We start from the raw sequence: 22472 nt of genomic DNA on the forward strand, positions 1-22472 counted from the left end.
ACTAAAAAAACAGGGCTCATGCAGTTGTTCAAAAGGTGATTAGGCTTATCACAATTAAACAACAATTTGAAATTCCAGATAAAATCATTTCTGGCGAAACTAAGTTGACAAAATTTTAAGAAACTATTATAAAATTCTCCAGCCTCTTCCTACCTGCCTATTTTAAGGAATACAAACACTCAGGTTTTGAAGTAAACAACCAGGCTCAGAACTTAAAAATGAGTCGTGAACAAGTGACTGTTTCCTTGGATTTCTACCTACCTTTGTGAAACTCGTCGAAACAAAGAATTTCGATCATTCTCCACGGTATCCCGTCCCTCATCCCCGACCACAGATGAAAATTGCCTCAAGGATACCCTTCCATCTACATCTGATTTCCTGTGGCTCTGTTCTCAGTTACCGCCCCTAATTTGGTTAACGGGTCTCCATCACCATCCGCTATATAGTCAATACACACATTTACGTGAAATATTATTTTCTTTCGAATAATAACGTATTTATTCAGTTAACTAGCATACAAATAATACAGTGCAGATGCAAAAATGTAAAAAATTAAACTTTATTGATTTTACACCGATTCGAAACAAGTTATATCAACTTATATCAATCACGCATGTTGGCCCGGATGAATTATCACAGTGTAGTATACAAAATCGAAAATAAAAACAACAACTTTGTACATACATGTGTCAAAATAATATTGTGTGTGTGACCATTTTGTTTTTCCTCTTCACTTATCATCACGAGTTGATATTTTCGTATAAATTGCCCAAAAATAATTTGCATGTCTGAAATCAAATATGTGTAGTGATGTTCATATAGATATGAACATCCAATAAGGAAAACAATAAGGAAAACAAAAACAACGTGAAAGCATCCTTAAAAGAAATTCTAAAACCGGAAGTACATTGTGATGCATACAGTAATGCAGTGCGCGCGAAACAATGGCCGTCTCTTAAGAGAGATGTAAACAGACACAGATTTAGTATTTCTGAGGCTATATTTGCAGAATGGCGAGTAAACGCAAGCTCGAAGAAGATGCAGAAACGTTCGCCACTCCTAGCAAAGCCGCAAAATTGTCGGAAGAAGGTGATTTATAGTATGCAAACTGTAATGATTTAGGCCGATATGTTATTTTGCAGCCCCCCCCCCCCCCCAAACATCCTGTGCTTTTAGTAAATATATATAACCAGAAGGCCAATGAAATCAATAAATTTCCATCAACAGCATTTGATATTATTTATAACCTTTACTTATAGGCCTACACATACAGATAGAACAGTATTATGTTGATGTTTGAAAGTAAAATGTTATATCACGTCACCAGTTTCGACGGATCGATCGTATTGAACAATGAACACGGAATTATGTAGAGTACAGTATGTAAAAAGAGAATAAACAGATACGTTAACCTAATTATCATCCAAAGTATCGTTTGTTTTGATTTTCATGTCTTAACCAGAGTACTGTTATTGCTACAAATACAACCAAAATTGCAAGTAGCTTACATTATATTATGTAGCGGGACTGGACTGGGTCGATCATCGGTGACCAGGTAGCTCAATTGGTAGAGCATCCGGCTAGTGTTCGAAGGTCCCGGGTTCGAACCCCGGTCTGGCCGCTACATTTTCTCCTCTCCTGTTACAACATTGGCGCCCAACTAAAATACCCACGGTGGTGGTATAAGGGTCTCGTGTGTCTTCGAGGGCGAAGACTTGGAAAAAAGGAGGGAGGTGTGTGGCGGGACTGGACTGGGTCGATCATCGGTGACCAGGTAGCTCAATTGGTAGAGCATCCGGCTAGTGTTCGGAGGTCCCGGGTTCGAACCCCGGTCTGGCCGTGCATTTTTCCACTCCTATTACATTTGGTGCCTGTGACCAAACCTTGTTTCAAGTGAGGTGAATACTTGACAAGGGGATACCCGAACCTGGGTTGTAAGTTGTGAAGTCTTCTGGGTCGAAGACTTAAAAAAATAGGAGGGAAGAGTGTAGCGGAACTGGACCGGGTCGATCATCGGCGACCAGGTAGCTCAAATGGTAGAGCATCGACGGCTAGTGTTCGGAGGTCCCGGGTTCGAACCCCGGTCTGGCCGCTACATTTTCTCCTCTCCTTAAAGAAAGTTTCCTCCAGCAAATGTTTCTCGCAAAAAAAAAATCTTACAGTTTGTTGCGGATTATTTTTCTACATTTCGGCTGCGCTACGTTACGCACCACTATATACACAATCAATTTAGATATAGGTTGTTAGTAAAGCGATGTGTTACCAAAAGGATGTTATTTAAATATTAAAGACTTTGTCAAACATATCCAAATGTCAGGTTAACGTTGAGGTGATAAAATTCAAAGTTAATATTCCAAATGCATGTATATTTGCTTATGTTAAATGTTGAGTACTAACTAAAAAATATTAATTACATGTACTTTCAATAGAGCTACGTACATGTACATGTACTTTTATGCGACTTAAACGCCAGATTTATAAAAATTCCACTATCAAGAAAATGTGACATAAGTGTTACTGTAGAATAATATTCTATATTCATCCCTGTCTGCTAAAAAGAGAAAATAAAAATGAATTGATTACATTGATTACAGTGAAAAGATCTGGTCGAGTAAGAAAGAAACCAGCTAGATTCAAAGATACGGAAGAGGAATCGGATGAAGAAGGAGAATTAGTAAAGACCCCTAAAAGTGCTGACAGTACCAGTCCGATCCCTGTAAAGTCTGTTTTAAGTCCCAAGGGACCTGCAGCTGTACCATTCATCCTGAAACCAGATGCAGTGGCAAGTCCATCAAAAGGGCCCAAACTTAAGACAGTCATCGCCAAATCTCCGGGTGTAATTATCGTACAGAACCAAGGCCTAATTGCGGCAAGTGTGGAGACCAATCCTTTACCTGCATCGCCACATGTGGCATCTGTTCCTACAGTAGCACCTATTTCGGTGCCTGTTGTGGTCCAAGCACCAGTTATGCCCCTTGTCCAGTCGCCAGTGGCTGTGAAAGCTCAGACACAACAGAGCATCGAATTGGACAATAAATCCGGAAGGGTAAGCTTCTGGATTAAAATCTGGGCCCAGTTGTTTAAAAGGTGATTAGGCTAATCATGATTTAATAACAAAGTCAAAATCCCAATAAAATAATTTGTTGGAAAACTGACTTGACAATTTTTTATAAAAGCTATATTAGCCTAGTCTTCCTACCAGCTGCCTATATTAAGGAATACATACACAAATGTTTTGAAGTAAAGGGGAAATGAAATTTTCACTAATCAAGTGATTAAGCTATCCGCCTTTTGAACAACTGGTCCCTGATCATAGATCTGGTATAGGGTGATCAAACAAAAGGGGCTGTGATAGCTTAGTCAGTGGAGCGCCATTCACATAGCCTCACGTGAAAATCTGCGAGTTCGACGCTCCCTACCCCTGTTCATTTGTGTTTCTCTGGAAGCTGAGAAACAGGCTGGTCTGTGCTGTGGGGTTTGTGTCCTTGGGCTAGACATTTAACATTAATTGCAAATTGTGTATATGTTGTTGTTCAGTGAGGTTGTCACCAACTACTACAAGGAGACCCTGCCTCAAAATGACCCAGCTGGCTGTTCATGGGGTGATACAACCAGCAAACAAACGAATGCATATACAGGACATTTCAGTTTTGTGAAATGTGAGAAACCCTTCAAAACAAATGATCAATACATGTATAAATTTACAATTCATTTTTTTACTTAACAGTGTAAAGAAAATTAGTATGGTACTATCAAATATTTATGTGAAGGAATATTAAGATGTTTTGTTAGGTTCTCTTTGATTTTTAGGTTTCCAATACATTGTTAATTAATTAAGACACAATTTTTTCTGCTTTATTACTTTTAAAGGTGAGAAAGAAGTCAACCAAAGTACTGGAGATGGAAGCATTTGAGGAGGCAGAGCGAACAAAAACAACTGCAAAAAAAGTTCCTGAAGCTAAAGGAAGTCAAAAATCACCTGCAGCTAGAAAAAGTGGTCAGATTGTAGGGAAGGCTGTGGATGCTGGTCTTACAGCTGTTACACTGACCGGTCTGTCTCAAGGAGTGGCCGCAGAGGTCGGCAAACTGACCGCAGTCAAGATGGAGCCAGCAGAACAGATGCTGGACACCAGTATTCCACCTCAGGCTCTGTCGCAACCAGCCATCCCAGGGAAAATGGACCCTGCATTGGCTAATCTCCCACCATTTCCTCCTTCAAAACTAGGAACTTCATCAAAACCAGCCATTCCTGGAAAGATAGATCCAGTGTTAGCAAATCTTCCACCATTTCCACCGTCAAAGCTTGGAAACTCTTCTAAAAAAGGGAAGAAAAAGAAGGATGAAGTAGGTTCTCTACCTGCCCCACCTTTGATTGCTCCTACATCTCCAGTTATATCTGGTGCTAAAAAAGTCAAAACTACTCCAAAAGTTAAAAAACCCAAACAACCCGATCTAATGGATACTGAACCACATTTAGTGGGTGGGGCCATGATTGAGGACCAGGAGGTTGGTATACTACAATCTGGGACTTTGTCAGATAACACTATTAAAGTAAAAACAGAACCAGTATCGCCAGGAAAGACTGTTAAAAAGGGGTTGAAAGCATCGCCTCCTTCCATCGATCCATCCCTCATTGAAACTGGGATACGCATCCCACCCACCATGGCAGGGCAAAGTGGTAGTGTCATTAAAATGTTATTAAATACTCCAACTCAATTCTCTAGTCCGACAGTGTCCACTCAGTCTATAAATACTGGTGAAAAGGCACAGAAACACTCTCCTGAGTCCATGGATACCAGCATTGTCAAGTCTGAAGCCATGTACCTCGGAGATGAATCGACAATTCTACTGTCCACAGATATTATGGAGCAAACAGAGACAGTTGGGGATGAGGATGTGTTCGATAAGAAAAAACCTAAAAAAATCATTAAAAAGACAATTCTGATGGATCCAATGGATGACGATGATGATGACGATGACCTGGACGATTTAGACGATGATGACGATGATTTTGACAATGTTGATGAATCTGGTGAATGGGAGTTTGAAAACCAGGACGGTAAGCTGGTAATAGCAGATTTTCCTAAGAAAGGAAATGAGGAAGCAGAGGAAGATAAACATGCTATGGATTCAGGTAAAGGAAAGAAATCTCCAAAACGACCAACCCCTAAAAAGCGAGCGCCAAGCAAGGGCAAGTCAGAAGGGGCAGACGCAGGTAAAATTTCCATTGAATGAATATGACTTAAATTTGTATCTGTGAAGATGCATCATTGTTATTGCATACTTTTTTCTGACCATGAATAAGAGATTTCAGGATTTGAGGAGTAAATAAGTGGTTAAATATGATTAAAGATTTTATCTGTTTAGCTGTTTATATTTCGCAGGGTTAATATTTTGCAGGGAAAATGTTTTGCAGGACTAATATTTTGCAGGGCTAATATGTCGCAGTTGTCCAAGTTGGACCTAGGTATTAAATTTCGTGCAACCGTGCCTTGTAAACACTATATATGTCATGCAAACAACAGTAAGCTCTTTTATAGATCAAATTATATGTAGATATTTGCTGGGTATATATGATTATTTTCGCGCTATAATAAATGACAACAAACATAAAGGGAAATTCAATCCTACAACAGTTACTTAAAGGATACTTTGGTAATGTTTCAGTATTTATTTCAGATGGTGAGCAAGGCGATGGAAAGAAAGGTGGAAAAGCATCGGTAAATAAATACTTTTTGCATATACAGTGTACTTATATAATTTCCATGTCCGATTGATATTTTGTGTTGATAATTGATAACTGAATATTACAGTTGTATTTCACATTTGAGTATCGGCCAGTTCAACATCGGTAATTAAAGAAAGCTGTCATATCCGGATTGTGATCTCCATCGTATATAAAAGAGGAAGGCATTAAAGACATGTTCATCAGATAATTTTTGATTGTTTTCAGAAGGAAAAGAAAAAGAAGCGACTGACTGCTTATACCATGTGGTGTAATACTGTCCGAAACAAAGTCCTGAGTGAAAACCAAGGGATGGGTGAGTGTTACTAACAAAGTTCTCTGTGACAGGGATGGGTGACGGTTAGTAACAAGTTCTCTAAGACAGGGATGGGTGAGTGTTAGTAACAAAGTTCTCTTTGACAGGGATGGGTGAGTGTTAGTAACAAAGTTCTCTGTGACAGGGATGGGTGACGGTTAGTAACAAAGTTCTCCGTGACAGGGATGGGTGATTGTTAGTAACAAAGTTCTCTGTGACAGGGATGGGTGAGTGTTAGTTACAAAGTTCTCTGTGACAGTGATGAGTGAGTGTTAGTTACAAAGTTCTCTGTAACAGGGATGGGTGAGTGTTAGTAACAAAGTTCTCTATGACAGGGATGGGTGACGGTTAGTAACAAAATTCTCTGTGACAGGGATGGGTGAGTGTTAGTAACAAAGTTCTCTGTGATAGGGATGGGTGACGGTTAGTAACAAAGTTCTCTGTGACAGGGATGGGTGAGTGTTAGTAACAAAGTTCTCTGTGATAGGGATGGGTGACGGTTAGTAACAAAGTTCTCTGTGACAGGGATGGGTGAGTGTTAGTAACAAGTTCTTTAAGACAGGGATGGGTGAGTGTTAGTAACAAAGTTCTCTGTGACAGGGATGGGTGAGTGTTAGTAACAAAGTTCTCTGTGACAGGGATGGGTGAGTGTTAGTAACAAAGTTCTCTGTGACAGGGATAGGTGAGTGTTAGTAACAAAGTTCTCTGTGACAGGGATGGGTGACGGTTAGTAACAAAGTTCTCTGTGACAGGGATGGGTGACGGTTAGTAACAAAATTCTCTGTGACAGGGATGGGTGAGTGTTAGTAACAAAGTTGTCTGTGACAGGGATGGGTGAGTGTTAGTAACAAAGTTCTCTGTGACAGGGATGGGTGAGTGTTAGTAACAAAGTTCTCTGTGACAGGGATGGGTGAGTGTTAGTAACAAAGTTCTCTGTGACAGGGAAGGTTGAGTGTTAGTTACAAAGTTCTCTGTGACAGGGATGGGTGAGTGTTAGTAACAAAGTTCTCTTTGACAGGGATGGGTGAGTGTTAGTAACAAAGTTCTCTGTGACAGGGATGGGTGAGTGTTAGTAACAAAGTTCTCTGTGACAGGGATGGGTGACGGTTAGTAACAAAGTTCTCTGTGACAGGGAAGGGTGAGTGTTAGTAACAAAGTTCTGGTAAAGTATTAGTAACAACTATGGTTCTGTGTCAGAGAAAGAATTGGAATTAGTAACAAATAAAAGTTCTCAGTGACAAGTGTGAGTGTTGGAACAAGTAACAAATTTCTCAGTGATGGGTAAAAGATGAGTGTTAGATTTATTGTTTTCACATTTTCAAACACAGCTGGTCCTCAGAAGAAACATTATTGGTTTTGTGAATGTGAGGAACCATTTCCTGTCTTTGTGTAACATGTCATAAACTCTGATGAAATAGAGGGAATATAGATAAGAGAGAATTGTGGGGTGACCATCCATAGCTTTGACGGTCTTGGTCTGTACATACAGGGAGGTCTGGTTCTGTGCATCATCTCAGCGTTTTGGTAGAGAATCAACCTATTAGCTTGTATAGCAAAACACTCATACAATATCTGGACGAATCACCAGGTTTAGACAAAAATCTATATTGAGCAGGTGCTAGTATTAACTCATATGTACTGATTTAATCCACACATATAGCTTATTTAGCTATAGTCCTGTATCTTAACAGCTGTTGGCTGTTTGTAAAGGCCAAATTTCATGACAGTGAAGCCTAACAGATTTACTGCTTAAGAAATTCGGTGTGGAGACATGTAATTGTATTTATATATATACGGAACCCAGCTAATATGGGCCGAGCGTCATCCAGAGTTCCTACTCTGATCTGTGCCAGGCAGATTTGCATGAAAGACTTCTGCAAGGAACTTATTAATTATTCAAAAATTTGTTCATGGTCGTTCAAAAGACATCATACAAGTCGAGAGACCATGGACGAATGTTGTTTCTTAAGTAGAAGGAAAAAGGCACATTGGACATGTAATCTGTCTGTTATATATCTCCTGCCAGTCTCGGCATGGTGACAGTGACTGCTGGATTTAACAAGATTATATATAATAGACTACAGATAAGAATTAAAAAAACGTGATTTTAGTCTGGTTGTGCGATTCATTTCACTAAAAAACACTTTATCGTCATGCCAACAGTGCGCAGACGATATTCAACGGGGGAGAAGGTTGAAGTGGTTCAGTGGTGCAGGGAACACGGAGGCAACTTTTCGGCGACAGAGAGACAATTTGGCATTGCTCGGAAGCAGGTGCGCGAGTGGAACAGAGATTACGATTATCTTCTTTTCCTTTCTCTTGGCCCTGACAGAAGTAAGAAATGCATTTTTACCAAGTCTAAACCAGCTTCCTCAGAACTTGACTATTTGATGTTTGAATGGTTTATGGATGAACGAATGTCGGGCAGATCTGTTAGCAACGGGGTGCTTATGTCCAAGGCTCGAGATGTTGCTGTTGAACTCAATGTGCACGGCTTTCAGGCATCAAACGGATGGCTAAGAAGATGGAAGAAACGACACAATGTGATTTTCAGTTGTGAAAATAAGACATTAGAACTGGATTAGATTAGCGCAGATCGGGAACCTACACAGACTTCTTAGTCATTGTGAGATTAAAGTATGTCAGGAACCTAGAGAGACCATTTAGTCATAGTGAGACAATGAAGGAATGCCTCTTGCTTAGTCAGTGTGATTAGTCTTGATCGCAAGTCAGAATTTACAAGGCTTCTGAAATCAACATATGGATTCTGTCAAGTTCAAGGTAATTGTACATGTATGTGTTCACTTTAATTAATGAAGAGGAGAAATCTGTTTTTTTTTTTTTATGAATTGTGATGTCCTTCTTTAATGTGTTAAATTAATTGATAAATATCGATTCATTTGAACCTGTTGATTTATCAATTCATTTGAACATGTTGAATGGTCTTGAACCAAATTAAAAAAAAAAATTTATACAATAATTTATTCATTTTTTATCATGGGAATTTTAAAACATGAAAGTGTCAGGTGATATAATTTGTAGATCTTTCATGTCTTATAACATGTCAACTCTGTAATGTTAATTTACCTGTTATCTAAAGTATGTTATGCTAGCTACAAATCTCTCAATGCTTTCTTTTATCTTTGTAGGTCTGACAGCGGTTTGATGATGTCGTAGATCAAGATCTAATAATACATTTAAGTGCCTGAGATTTTCTGTTGTGTCCAGTTGTATCAGTATTGATGAATTAAGATGGCTGATCATGACCATGGGGCCATGCCAGTACTTGTGAGAAATTTGTAATTTTAAAACTTGACCATCAAATGAACTTAGTTAACGAGCAATCACTAAACTCCAGTAATTCAATGTTCCGTGTTTTACTGGACAAAACCTGAAAATCTTAAGTTGCATATCTATGTGTTGATAAATTGATGGAATGATGCTTCATTTTTTCCTCCTCTTGGACAAAAAGTCACGAAAGGAAAATTCATTTTATGTTTTTGTTAAAGTTTATTGATATTTATTACATAATTCTCATAAGAATGACTAATTTATACTTGGTGAACTCTTGTTTGTGTCATTATGTTGCTGGACAAATATTGGCAGTATAGCAAGGTTTTCTTTAACCCTGGCAGTATAAAACATAGTTTTAGATAAGTGTTTATGTACATGCAAAATCTACAAATGTTTCATTTCATCATTTTCTGTTCTATAAATAGCACAAGTATATCCCTCTCATTAATTATAATTGATTTTGGGTATGAGTGCATTTTGTAGTACATGTAATTTTATTATATGTTATAAAAATATATATATAATTTGAAACAGAAATGTATTGTTTAAATTTAATTATCACAACTTGTGATATTTGAAAGTTTATTTAGAAGCATACTTATAATTACCAACCTTAGAGAATGTTTCTTAACATAATTAACTACTTCATAGTAACCAAATCGTCCAGCTAGGGCTCGTGATATTTGGCTGATAGACTAAAAAGTATGCTGGGGAGAAAATAAAGCTATCAATTGTGTTCAAATTATTGACCTTGACCTACTTTTTTGGTCAAAGGAGTCAAATGTATTAACAGCTTTGGGAAGTTTTTAAAGAAGTATAAAATATAGACTGTGATTACAACTGTACTAATTCATGTTGACAATGTTGGATACATTTGAAACTTTGTGAACATTTTGAATGTTTTTCTAATTAAATTTTTCACAATGTTTAGCTAATGTGTGTCAATATGACATATTTGCTATCAAAATAACAGTGACTTTATACACTTTAAATTGTTATTATTGATTTTCAAATTGACAGTAGACTGTGAAAATTATTAACCATTTTGTTAGGGTATTCCCCCTTACTCGACTTGGTGTTATGCAAGGAGGTCCACTACGACTATCAGTTTATATAATTATTAATCATTTATGCGATTATGGTTTATTTTTATGTATCTATAACTGGTGAAAAAGTAAAAGAAATTGAAGTGGGGGCTGGTGCTAATGTTAAATCTCCATAGGCATTGATCCCACCTTTTAAATCAACTTATGCATACATGTATATATTAAAATCTTTCAATAATATCTTCACTTTACAAGCTCCAGTTAAAGGCGAGTGATACAGATCCATAATGGTAAAAAATGGGCCTCTTGTTGAAAAAAGAAAAGAAAATATAGTGCCAAAAATTCTAGTACCTTGTAACAATAACTAAAATTTACATTTCATGTTGGTTGTTATGGTACATAATGTGATGTTAATTTCATGTAAGTATTTTTTGTACTTGATTTTAAAATGTTTAATATGGTCAGTGCTAAAGTAATGTAAGCAGTTATATGTGTGTTTTGTAAGAAATCTACATAGTGCATGCTGGGCGTGTTGATGTGTGTTTTATGAGAAAATGCTGGATGTATTGATAAATCTTCATATACCTTTGATGTTAATTGAACTTTTTATGGTATTTATTTTTTATTTTTATTTTTCTTTATGCATTGTATATAGTATTTATTTTAGTCATTATTGTCTCACCTGTAGCAAATTTTAAATTGCAACAAATGAAAAAAGAACAAAACTTCAATAAATATAATGGTCACATATGACTGAACAATACATACAAAATAGGAAGTGCAAGATAAAATTCCTCTGGGGGGATTTTTTCCCCACATTATTGTATAAGAATGTATAACTGTGTATTCTTCTTTACAATCTATCATAATTACCCACTCTTTGTTGGAGGGGAGGCGTCTTAAACTAATTATATCTTAAACTATTATCTTCTCTCGATTTTCGAAGCAATTTTGGGATTTATGTAATCAAGTGTTATATACATAGATACCTAACATTCTTTAACTATGAGTCATATTGACTGTGAATGTCAAAGATATAATAAATTATACTTATTAATTTTATGAAGTTTTTTTTTGAATTGTCATTTTTATTTGCTTTTGTAATTTTTCATTAAAACTGTGTAATTGCAGCTTTACAAGTTTGTTTTTTATACCGGGTATATATATATATATATGTACATATACAAACTTTTTATAGTAAAAAGAAAATTGACCATTTTAACATCTTGACATCTGGGATCCTTGCATCAGAATTTTTTTAACTGGGTCCGTTTTAGATTACTGCGGTCCAAACAGTTGGACCAGAGTTGTTCTTTTATGAAATAAAGACGGACCTGGTGATAATTTGTTGTTTTCGGACCAGCTTCAAAGACTTTAAAGGCCTGCACTAATATCTGCAGGTCGTCAATATATATGCTGGAAATACTATATTTAATAAACGAACAAGCCCTAGGTCATATGTGGTTTCTGTAAATAGAATATAGAAATTTCTTGTATGTCTTGAAAACTAAAGTGTTGAGTTTGGTCATTGACTTGTGATATACAGAGTTCAACATTGGACCGAGAATGACCACCTAGCCGCACCCATGTTCGTCCCAGGGAGCTGTCCACTTCTGGGTTGCGAGTTCGAAACCTTCGTGGGGCAGTTGCCAGGTACTGACCGTAGGTCGGTGGTTTTTCTCTGGGTACTCACTTTCTTCCACCTCCAAACCTGCCATGTCCTTAAATGACCCTGGCTGTTAAAGGAAATAAACCAAACCAAAACCAGTCCTGTGGATGTACAGCTGGATGGATAGGACATGACTCACCTAAGGGGGATACAGGCACTCGACCACTGGACCCCTCAAGACGCCTGGACACAGCAACTGCCATGAAAGGATCCCTCGGAGACGTAAAACCTATAAGCGACCAGTCATCACCGGAATAGAATTTCATCATTGTCTACAAATTAAATAGGATTCGAGACATCTCATCAATGATCATTATGCAGAATAAATGGTTATTGGATTAGAATTAAAATTCACGCTTATCTGGTAAACTTAAGACCAAAGTGTATCTTGGATGTCTCCAGTTCTACATAAATTGGGGAATTTGCATTCGATCTCTTTAATATTGGTCCAAAAACATGGATCTCATAAAGTTTGTCTTTGTACAATGTCACTATAATCCTGCGCTAGCTGATGACTACCACAGATCTCCTTCAATACATGTAGCTAAGTATGAGCACGGTACATCAATGTCATGCTATTAGTGTCATTACTGGTATTATGCAGTTTGTCCCAGTTCTCCAATTAAGGTCATGCTACGGTTGTCCCTGGTGGCGACATCTCTGGTCGAAGGAGACATTACTCCGGAACACTTAAAATCATCCACGGATGGACACTGATGGCCATTGAGGTTCCAAGGTCTGGTGGTTTTACGGTGCCACTATGATGTGACTTCACTACAGATCTCTCCAGAGGTCTGGTCGGGCTATACTGGGGATATCTATATCCGTACTGTGTTAATGTTAACTACAGTACATTATCTATAGAAATCGCAAAACAAGCTGTATTCAATAGACCTATATTAATCACTGATCTCGTTGGCTTGAACTGAAGTGTACAGAGAGCCATAAATGTGGGAGGAAATTTGTGTTTCTCAAGAAAGACCATTTTTGGTTATACAGGCAGGTATATAAAGTAGCCATGCCTTCTCGCATCCAATCTGGGAATCGAACCCCAGCTGAAGTACTTTGTTGATCCAGAGACTTGTCGACTATCCACTGTAGTATGACCACTCTAGATACGACATTTACAACTGATAACATTTACTGTACTTAAGCATTGATGTCATTAAAAAAATGACATCAATGCTTATAATTAATTTTTGAAAATGATTTTCTAATTTAAAACATGTTTTATGTACAATTTTACTGGTTTTAAATGGGATTCTTTTTCTCAAATCAATACGCAACGTCAATTGTCGTATTGTGGCGTCACATTTTTTGCACCATTCTCGGAATTTCTTTCATAGAAGAATGAAAAGAATTTTTCGACCAATCACATTTGAGTATTTACCATGAAAACAAAGAAAAATTAATTATAGTAGATTGTGTTTTAGCAGACAAAATCTTAGACAATATATAACTAAGCCATGAATATTTTACGGTCAATGTCAGAATCACACAAGACTACTCAGGGCTCAAAGTGGCGCCTATTTTAGTGGCCATGGCACCTTGAATATACCATTAGCAACCAGTTATTGACCTATAAGGCGCCTGCATGGCCACTAAAATATTGTGTAAATTTGCGATTTGGTTAATCTTTCAAAGGTTGTAATCAATGTTAAAATGACGTTCACAATCAAAAAAGTTACAGAGATGTTACACTGAACTAAAGAATTAAAAGATTTTTTTTAAATTATAAGACGACTACATGTAGGCCTGGTGACTAACTTTTCCAATGGGCACCTAGATTGTATGACTTGGTAGCCAAATAGGCCACCTGGTAAAAATATCCACTTTGAGCCCTGCTTCTTGCTTTGTCATTTGAGTCAAAATGACCGCAGGATCTCCTGGGTTTCTGACAATGTTTCATGGTATGACAACCATTAATGAAAGAATTCAACCCCACTGAATTTAAATGTTTTACATGTATTTATTTTTCTGTTTTTAGATTTTGCACAGCTCAGTAGGCGTTTGGGTGAAATTTGGCAAGGCTTACCAGCAAAGGCAAAAATGGTAAGTATATGGTTATTTTGTCAGCTTTCTCATAAAATTGATGGCCATGAAATCTGAAGAACTCCCATGATGGAGCGAAATCGCTAAGTTCAGTACATTGTGATCCAGGTATTCATATCATCTAATAGACGACTTCCACAATGATCATGTCAGGGCACGAGTCAAAAAGTTGTCTTCCTTTGTCATTTGTGTTGCTAAGTTATATATCTATTTATTAGCACAATGTATCATATACACTATGTGTTGGTGATCCGAAGATATAGTTTTGAATTTCCTGTCATAGTTGTACCGAGAGAAATATTTATAATATATGTACAATTCGTATCCATGTATGTAAATACATTGCGATCCAGGTATTCATATCATCTAATAGACGACTTCCACAATGATCATGTCAGGGTATTGGGCATCTATCACTGCGCCATTGAAACGTTCTTTTTTAGAACGCCGATGTGGCGCAGCGGTATAAGCTGCGGGTATTTCTGGCTAGGCGATTGGGTGCCGTAGATCGTGAATTCAAGGGCCTGGTCAGGGCACGAGTCAAAAAGTTGTCTTCTTTCTTCATTTGTGTTACTATGTTATATATATATATATATATACTACTTAGAAGGTTACTCTTGTGTAATTTATTTTAATTTATTTTTTGAACAAACCAATGTCAATCTAAAGTGTGATATTTTTGGAAACACAGAGTATAAAATCCAAATCTGTATGAAATCCTGTGATGATTTATCAAATCTTTACAAACTTAAAGGCACAGTGCCTTTTATCATTATATCTTTCAAATTGAAAGGAGATAATTCATGCCCTGTAACATTGAAGATTTGCCCTAGAAATTGTTCAATACATGATTATAATTTTGCAGGCATGGAAACGTAAAGCAAAGCGGGAAGCACGCAAGTTACTGGGAAAAGGTCTACTCATCTCCACATCCAAGGGCGGGGGTGGGGTCATCACAACCACAATCCCCTCCTCCCAAGCCATGTCAGCTGCTGCAGCTGCTGCAGCCGCCAACACTACTGCCCATGCCACGCCGACTCTACAAGCCACTCCCCCATCACAGCCAGCAAAGGTCACTCCTATTCAGCGTGAGGAACAATCCACGACAAAGGTAAAATTGTAGGATTATTTGTCAGGGAGAAACTGTCTGACAAAGGTAAAATTGTAGGATTATTTGTCAGGGAGAAACCGTCTTATGATGAAGGTAAAATGTAGGATTATTTGTAAGGGAGAAACCGTCTATGATGAAGGTAAAATTGTAGGATTATTTGTCAGGGAGGAACCGTCTTATGACGAAGGTAAAATGTAGGATTATTTGTCAGGGAGAAAACTATTTATGACGAAGGTAAAATTGTAGGATTATTTGTCAGGGAAAAAACTATTTATGACGAAGGTAAAATTGTAGGATTATTTGTCAGGGAAAAAACTATTTATGACGAAGGTAAAATTGTAGGATTATTTGTCAGGGAAAAAACTATTTATGACGAAGGTAAAATTGTAGGATTATTTGTCAGGGAGAAACTGTCTATGACAAAGGTAAAATGTAGGATTATTTTGTCAGGGAGAAACCGTCTTATGATGAAGGTAAAATGTAGGATTATTTGTAAGGGAGAAACTGTCTATGACGAAGGTAAAATGTAGGATTATTTGTCAGGGAGAAACTGTCTATAGATGACGAAGGTAAAATGTAGGATTATTTGTCAGGGAGAAACTGTCTATGACGAAGGTAAAATTGTAGGATTATTTGTCAGGGAGAAACTGTCTTATGACGAAGGTAAAATGTAGGATTATTTGTCAGGGAGAAACTGTCTTATGACGAAGGTAAAATGTAGGATTATTTGTCAGGGAGAAACTGTCTTATGACGAAGGTAAAATGTAGGATTATTTGTCAGGGAGAAACTGTCTTATGACGAAGGTAAAATGTAGGATTATTTGTCAGGGAGAAACTGTCTATGACGAAGGTAAAATGTAGGATTATTTGTCAGGGAGAAACTGTCTATGACGAAGGTAAAATGTAGGATTATTTGTCAGGGAAAAAACTATTTATGACGAAGGTAAAATTGTAGGATTATTTGTCAGGGAAAAAACTATTTATGACGAAGGTAAAATTGTAGGATTATTTGTCAGGGAGAAACTGTCTATGACAAAGGTAAAATGTAGGATTATTTGTCAGGGAGAAACTGTTTATGACGAAGGTAAAATGTAGGATTATTTGTCAGGGAAAAACTGTTTATGACGAAGGAAAAATGTAGGATTATTTGTCAGGGAGAAACTGTCTATGACGAAGGTAAAATGTAGGATTATTTGTCAGGGAGAAACTGTCTATGACGAAGGTAAAATGTAGGATTATTTGTCAGGGAAAAATTGTTTATGACGAAGGTAAAATGTAGGATTATTTGTCAGGGAGAAACTGTCTATGATGAAGGTAAAATGTAGGATTATTTGTCAGGGAGAAACTGTCTATGATGAAGGTAAAATGTAGGATTATTTGTCAGGGAGAAACTGTCTATGACGAAGGTAAAATGTAGGATAATTTGTCAGGGAGAAACTGTCTATGTCGAAGGTAAAATGTAGGATTATATGTCAGGCAGAAACTGTCCAAGACAGGGGTTAGAAAATATCAGATCAATTGTATGTAATGCTTCAGTTTGTCAGAATTCTAGCGGTTTCATTCCTGGAGGGATTTTCATCAAACTTCACACTATGGTAAATGACCATAATATCTGTCACAAATTTGAATTTACTGTTACTTTTTTTTTTTTGAAAAACATACTTTGTTGATCTTATGATTGTCACCTTTTATGATAATTGATTTTGCATATGAGTAAGTGAATTTGAAAAAATGTTTTGAAATTGCAGATGTTTTGATTTTAGAAGGCTAAATTTTGAAAAATAATGAAAATTAAATACAGAATTTAACAGATAATGGAATATTTCATATAAATTGCAGCATGCAAGTTACTATTAATGTATGGATTTAGCAATTATTCCGGATACATTTCAAATGGACCAAACCGTTTAATAATTGGAAATTTCCCTCCGACAGCAGGCATTCGGAATAGAACCCATTGATGTGTCTGCTCACCTGAAGTTGGTCGGGGAATCACTCAGCATTATCGGGATGAGGCTCCAGGAACACCGGGTATGTATGGAGCTAAGGAGTCGGTGTTTTTCCTGGCATTTTTAGAAAATTGCCACCTGGCAGAAATTGGGAACGCAAAGACAAAATATTAGGAGGAAATTTGGGATCACAGCAAAGGCTGGATTTTGTGTTATCACATAAAACACCAGGTTTTAAGATTTTAGGAATTTGATTGCTGATACACAATTTGGGATGGGACCTGTATCTGGACTCCCAAAAAGGGGCCGAGTGGTCAATGTGTCCTGACACTTTATCACTAGCTCTCCACCTCTGAGTTGCGAGTTCGAAACCTACTTGGGGCAGTTGCCAGGTACTGACCGTAGGTCGGTGGTTTTTCTCTGGGTACTCCGGCTTTCCTCCACCTCCAAAACCTGGTATGTCCTTAAATGACCCTTAATTATAAACGGACTTCCAAAGATACAGGCAGGAAAAAATGTATATTCCAACATGAGTGTTCCAATCTGCTGGAATATCCAAACATTTCTGCTATTGTATTAACTTGATAAATCATATCAGTGTATTCTGATTAAACCGCACTCATATATCATTCGGAACGATTACATACTGGAATCGATTGTTGTGTGTCTTGTAATTGAATAGTTTTGTTTTTCGGATCTCTTTCCCAGGGACTGATAGCAGTACAAGGAAGTCTCTCTGTTTTACTGGACTCGGTGTTGTGTGCCCTAGGACCATTGATGTGCCTCACCACTCAGATCCCAGAAATGAACGGGTGTTCCAGTGAAACTCACTCCAGGACTCTGGACAATGTAGCCTTCTTTATGCCCGGACTTTAACAAACATACACACACTTGGACAGTTTCAGTTATACCAGAAAGATTTTTAGCTCACCTGGCCCGAAGGGCCGGTGAGCTTATGCCATGGTGCAGCGTCCGGCGTCCGGCGTCCGTCGTCCGTCACAAAATTTGGTCAGGAACATCCTTGGGGGAAGGGGAACAGAGTTTGTATACATTTTTACTCTGAACCCCCAGGGGCCTGAGGGGCGGGGCCAAATAGGGGAAATAGGGTTAATCCTTTAAATCGTTACTAGTCATAAAGTTATGAATGAATTTGAACCAAATTTGGTCAGGAATATCCTTGGCAGAAGGGGAACAGAGTTTGTATACATTTTTACTCTGAACCCCCAGGGGCCTGAGGGGCGGGGCCAAATAGGGGAAATAGGGTTAATCCTTTAAATCGTTACTAGTCATAAAGTTATGAATGAATTTGAACCAAATTTGGTCAGGAATATCCTTGGCAGAAGGGGAACAGAGTTTGTATACATTTTTACTCTGAACCCCCAGGGGCCTGAGGGGCGGGGCCAAATAGGGGAAATAGGGTTAATCCTTTAAATCGTTACTAGTCATAAAGTTATGAATGAATTTGAACCAAATTTGGTCAGGAATATCCTTGGCAGAAGGGGAACAGAGTTTGTATACATTTTTACTCTGAACCCCCAGGGGCCTGAGGGGCGGGGCCAAATAGGGGAAATAGGGTTAATCCTTTAAATCGTTACTAGTCATAAAGTTATGAATGAATTTGAACCAAATTTGGTCAGGAATATCCTTGGCAGAAGGGGAACAGAGTTTGTATACATTTTTACTCTGAACCCCCAGGGGCCTGAGGGGCGGGGCCAAATAGGGGAAATAGGGTTATTCCTTTAAATCGCTACTAGTCATAAAGTTATGAATGAATTTGAACCAAATTTGGTCAGGAACATTCTTGGGGGAAGGGGAACAGAGTTTGTATACATTTTTACTCTGAACCCCCAGGGGCCTGAGGGGCGGGGCCAAATAGGGGAAATAGGGTTAATCCTTTAAATCGTTACTAGTCATAAAGTTATGAATGAATTTGAACCAAATTTGGTCAGGAATATCCTTGGCAGAAGGGGAACAGAGTTTGTATACATTTTTACTCTGAACCCCCAGGGGCCTGAGGGGCGGGGCCAAATAGGGGAAATAGGGTTATTCCTTTAAATCGCTACTAGTCATAAAGTTATGAATGAATTTGAACCAAATTTGGTCAGGAACATCCTTGGCAGAAGGGGAACAGAGTTTGTATAAATTTTTACTCTGAACCCCCAGGGGCCTGAGGGGCAGGGCCAAATAGGGGAAATAGGGTTAATCATTTAAATCGCTACTAGTCATAAAGTTATGAATGAATTTGAACCAGATTTGGTCAGGAACATCCTTGGCAGAAGGGGAACAGAGTTTGTATACATTTTTACTCTGAACCCCCAGGGGCCTGAGGGGCGGGGCCAAATAGGGGAAATAGGGTTACTCCTTTAAATCGCTACTAGTCATAAAGTTATGAATGAATTTGAACTAGATTTAGTCAGGAATATTCTTGGCAGAAGGGGAACAGAGTTTGTATACATTTTTACTCTGAACCCCCAGGAGCCTGAGGGGCGGGGCCAAATAGGGGAAATAGGGTTAATCCTTTAAATCGCTACTAGTCATAAAGTTATGAATGAATTTGAACAAAATTTGGTCAGGAACATCCTTGGCAGAAGGGGAACAGAGTTTGTATAAATTTTTACTCTGAACCCCCAGGGGCCTGAGGGGCGGGGCCAAATAGGGAAATAGGGTTACTCCTTTAAATCGCTACTAGTCATAAAGTTATGAATGAATTTGAACCAAATTTGGTCAGGAACATCCTTGGCAGAAAGGGAACAGAGTTTGTATAAATTTTTACTCTGAACCCGCAGGGGCCTGAGGGGCGGGGCCAAATAGGGGAAATAGAGTTATTCCTTTAAATCGTTACTAGTCATAAAGTTATGAATGAATTTGAACCAAATTTGGTCAGTAACATCCTTGGCAGAAAGGAAACAGAGTTTGTATAAATTTTTACTTTGAACCCCCAGGGGCCTGAGGGGCAGGGCCAAATAGGGGAAATAGGGTTAATCCTTTAAATCGTTACTAGTCATAAAGTTATGAATGAATTTGAACCAAATTTGGTCAGTAACATCCTTGGCAGAAAGGAAACAGAGTTTGTATACATTTTTACTTTGAACCCCCAGGGGCCTGAGGGGCAGGGCCAAATAGGGGAAATAGGGTTAATCCTTTAAATCATTACTAGTCATAAAGTTATTAATGAATTTGAACCAGATTTGGTCAGGAACATCCTTGGAGGAAGAGGAACAGAGTTTGTTTAAATCTTTATTCTCAACCCCCAGGGGCCTGAGGGGTGGGGGGAAATAGGGTCACTCCTTTAAATCGCTACTACTCCTGAAGTATTGAATAGCTTTTCACCAAATTTGGTCAGGAATATCCTTGAGGGGAGGGGGAACAGAGTTTATATGAATTTTTACTCTGTACCCCTAGGGGCCTAAGGGGCGGGGCCAAGTAGGGGAAATAGAGATTAGTCTTTTAATTGCTACTAGTCATAAAGTTTTAAATGGACTTAAACCAAATATGGTCAGGAATATTCATTGGAGAAGGGGAACCGAGTTGGTATAATGTTTTACTCTGAATCTCCAGGGGACTGAGGAGTGGGGTCTGATAGGGAAAATAGGGGTTAATCCTTTAAATCGCTATTAATTATTAAGTTACGAATGGATTTTAACTAAATTTGGTCAGGAACATCCAGAGAGGAAGGGGGGGAAAGAGTTTGTATAAATATTGAGGGGCCTGAGGGGCTGGGCCAAATAGGGAAATAGGGGTTACTCCTTTAAATCGTTATTTTCATAAAGTTATGAATGGATTTGAACCAAATTTGGTCTGGAATATCCTTAGGGGAAGGGGGAAAGGGAGTTTATATAAATATTGACTCTGACCCCCAAGGGGCCTGAAGGGAGGGGCCAAATAGGGGAAATAGAGATTTGAGTTTTAAATGGATTTGAACCCAATTTGGTCAGAAACATCCCTGGTGATGGGGGAACAGATTTTGCATAAATGGTTACTGTGACCCTCAATCCCATAACTATGTATAGTATCGCTGGTCATTAAGGGATAAAGACAATTTTTATGTAAAAATAGGCCAAAGGGTTTTCCCCACCCTAAGGGACTTAGTTTCTTTAAACACCATTATTGTGTAAAAATAATCCATATGGTCTTTCAGAGAGTACATTTTTGTATATGTATTGACAAATTGAACATGTACATTATTTTGACATTTGGTCAAATCCAACCAGGTGAGCGATACAGGCCCCATGGGCCTCTTGTTTTAAAACATACACAAATCTGGTCAGTTTCAGTTATACCAGGAAGATTTTTTTAAAACATACACAAATCTGGTCATTTTCAGTTATACCAGGAAGATTTTTTTTAAACACTGTATCAATATGGTTTTTTCAGAGATCACCCATCTGTCTGTTCATTCAAAGACTTGGATGAAGCTTTACATACCAGATTTATTCAAATGCCTGACCTTGAATTACCTTCAAAGTTATGAGGATCAAATATATTGGAGAAAACAATTTTTTTTTTTTTTTTTGATAGCCAAATTATTTCATTCATGCCATCTTAAGTAAGTTTTTGGCAAATGGCTAAATAAGCAGCTTGGCGATTGTGTAACAAGGTCCTATCATTCAGCAATACACACTACTACTGAACAGGTGTACATTTTGTTAGTAATGTTACTGCTTAAAAGTGGTCATAACACTGTAGTACATTATCTGCCACAAAATTATGTTTTAAAAAAAAAATTAATTCAAAACAGAATTGTTGAAATGTGCAGATTTTAAAATGATTAAAATGTTTTTTGTTGTACATGTGCATCATGTAGAGGTAGATGATCACCGTCTATACAGGATTTTATTTTCTGTGAATTCATTAAAATTGTATTTGCATTAATAACTTTGACTTTTGATTTTACACATTGACAATGGCTACATAATACGACCATACACACCTAAGTTTTGTATTAATTTTATTTGTTCAACAAAATGAATTTATTAACAATATGTTAATTCTCTTAATCATTTTTTTCACCCCTCTGTCCATTGTTAGGTCACTGGAGACAAAAGTGAAAGTTTTGATGCTATAAATACATTTATATTAGCAGTTTTCTTATTTAGTGCTTTTTGCATTGAAAGCATTCTGCTTAATTATTATTGTAATTATAATACAGTTTTTGTGTATTGCTTTTCTGTGGTTCACAAATTCATCATTGAGCAAATTGCTAATCTGATTGAATTCAGTTAATATGAGCTATGAGTGCTCCAATATAAGTATTTTCACAGCTGCTGTAGTGAATTATAAAAACAAATGTTTGACTAATAAGGCCAATAC

General features: G+C 37.7%; 1 protein-coding gene across 3 annotated transcripts; it reads left to right on the top strand.

The window, feature by feature from the left end:
• Positions 1-926: 926 nt before the first annotated feature.
• On the top strand, positions 927-22037 carry LOC117326257 (HMG domain-containing protein 4-like). 3 transcript variants are annotated; one of them, XM_033882935.1, is made up of 10 exons: positions 927-1089; positions 2595-3046; positions 3871-5215; positions 5680-5720; positions 5954-6041; positions 14038-14102; positions 14968-15213; positions 17149-17244; positions 17871-18084; positions 21404-22037. In XM_033882935.1, exons 1-9 carry the CDS (start codon positions 1011-1013, stop codon positions 18036-18038), a joined length of 2580 nt encoding a protein of 859 aa, XP_033738826.1. In that variant the 5' UTR covers positions 927-1010; the 3' UTR covers positions 18039-18084; positions 21404-22037. The 3 variants fall into 3 exon arrangements, 2 of the variants coding, with proteins under 2 accessions (XP_033738826.1, XP_033738827.1); XM_033882936.1 differs by having other exon boundaries at positions 17152-17244; XR_004532448.1 differs by lacking the exons at positions 14038-14102; positions 14968-15213; positions 17149-17244; positions 17871-18084; positions 21404-22037 and adding exons at positions 8205-8822; positions 9191-9803.
• Positions 22038-22472: the final 435 nt, after the last annotated feature.

Source organism: Pecten maximus, chromosome 4 (assembly GCF_902652985.1).
Source record: "Pecten maximus chromosome 4, xPecMax1.1, whole genome shotgun sequence".
Classification (NCBI taxonomy): Eukaryota; Metazoa; Mollusca; class Bivalvia; order Pectinida; family Pectinidae; genus Pecten; species Pecten maximus.

Bases quoted from the DNA above. Each gene is read 5' to 3' on its own strand.
- LOC117326257 (XM_033882935.1), top strand. From the start codon at position 1,011: ATGGCGAGTAAACGCAAGCTCGAAGAAGATGCAGAAACGTTCGCCACT. The intron at 1,090-2,594 runs GTGATTTATAGT...CATTGATTACAG, and splicing joins CGCAAAATTGTCGGAAGAAG to TGAAAAGATCTGGTCGAGTA. The intron at 17,245-17,870 runs GTATGTATGGAG...TCTCTTTCCCAG, and splicing joins TGAGGCTCCAGGAACACCGG to GGACTGATAGCAGTACAAGG.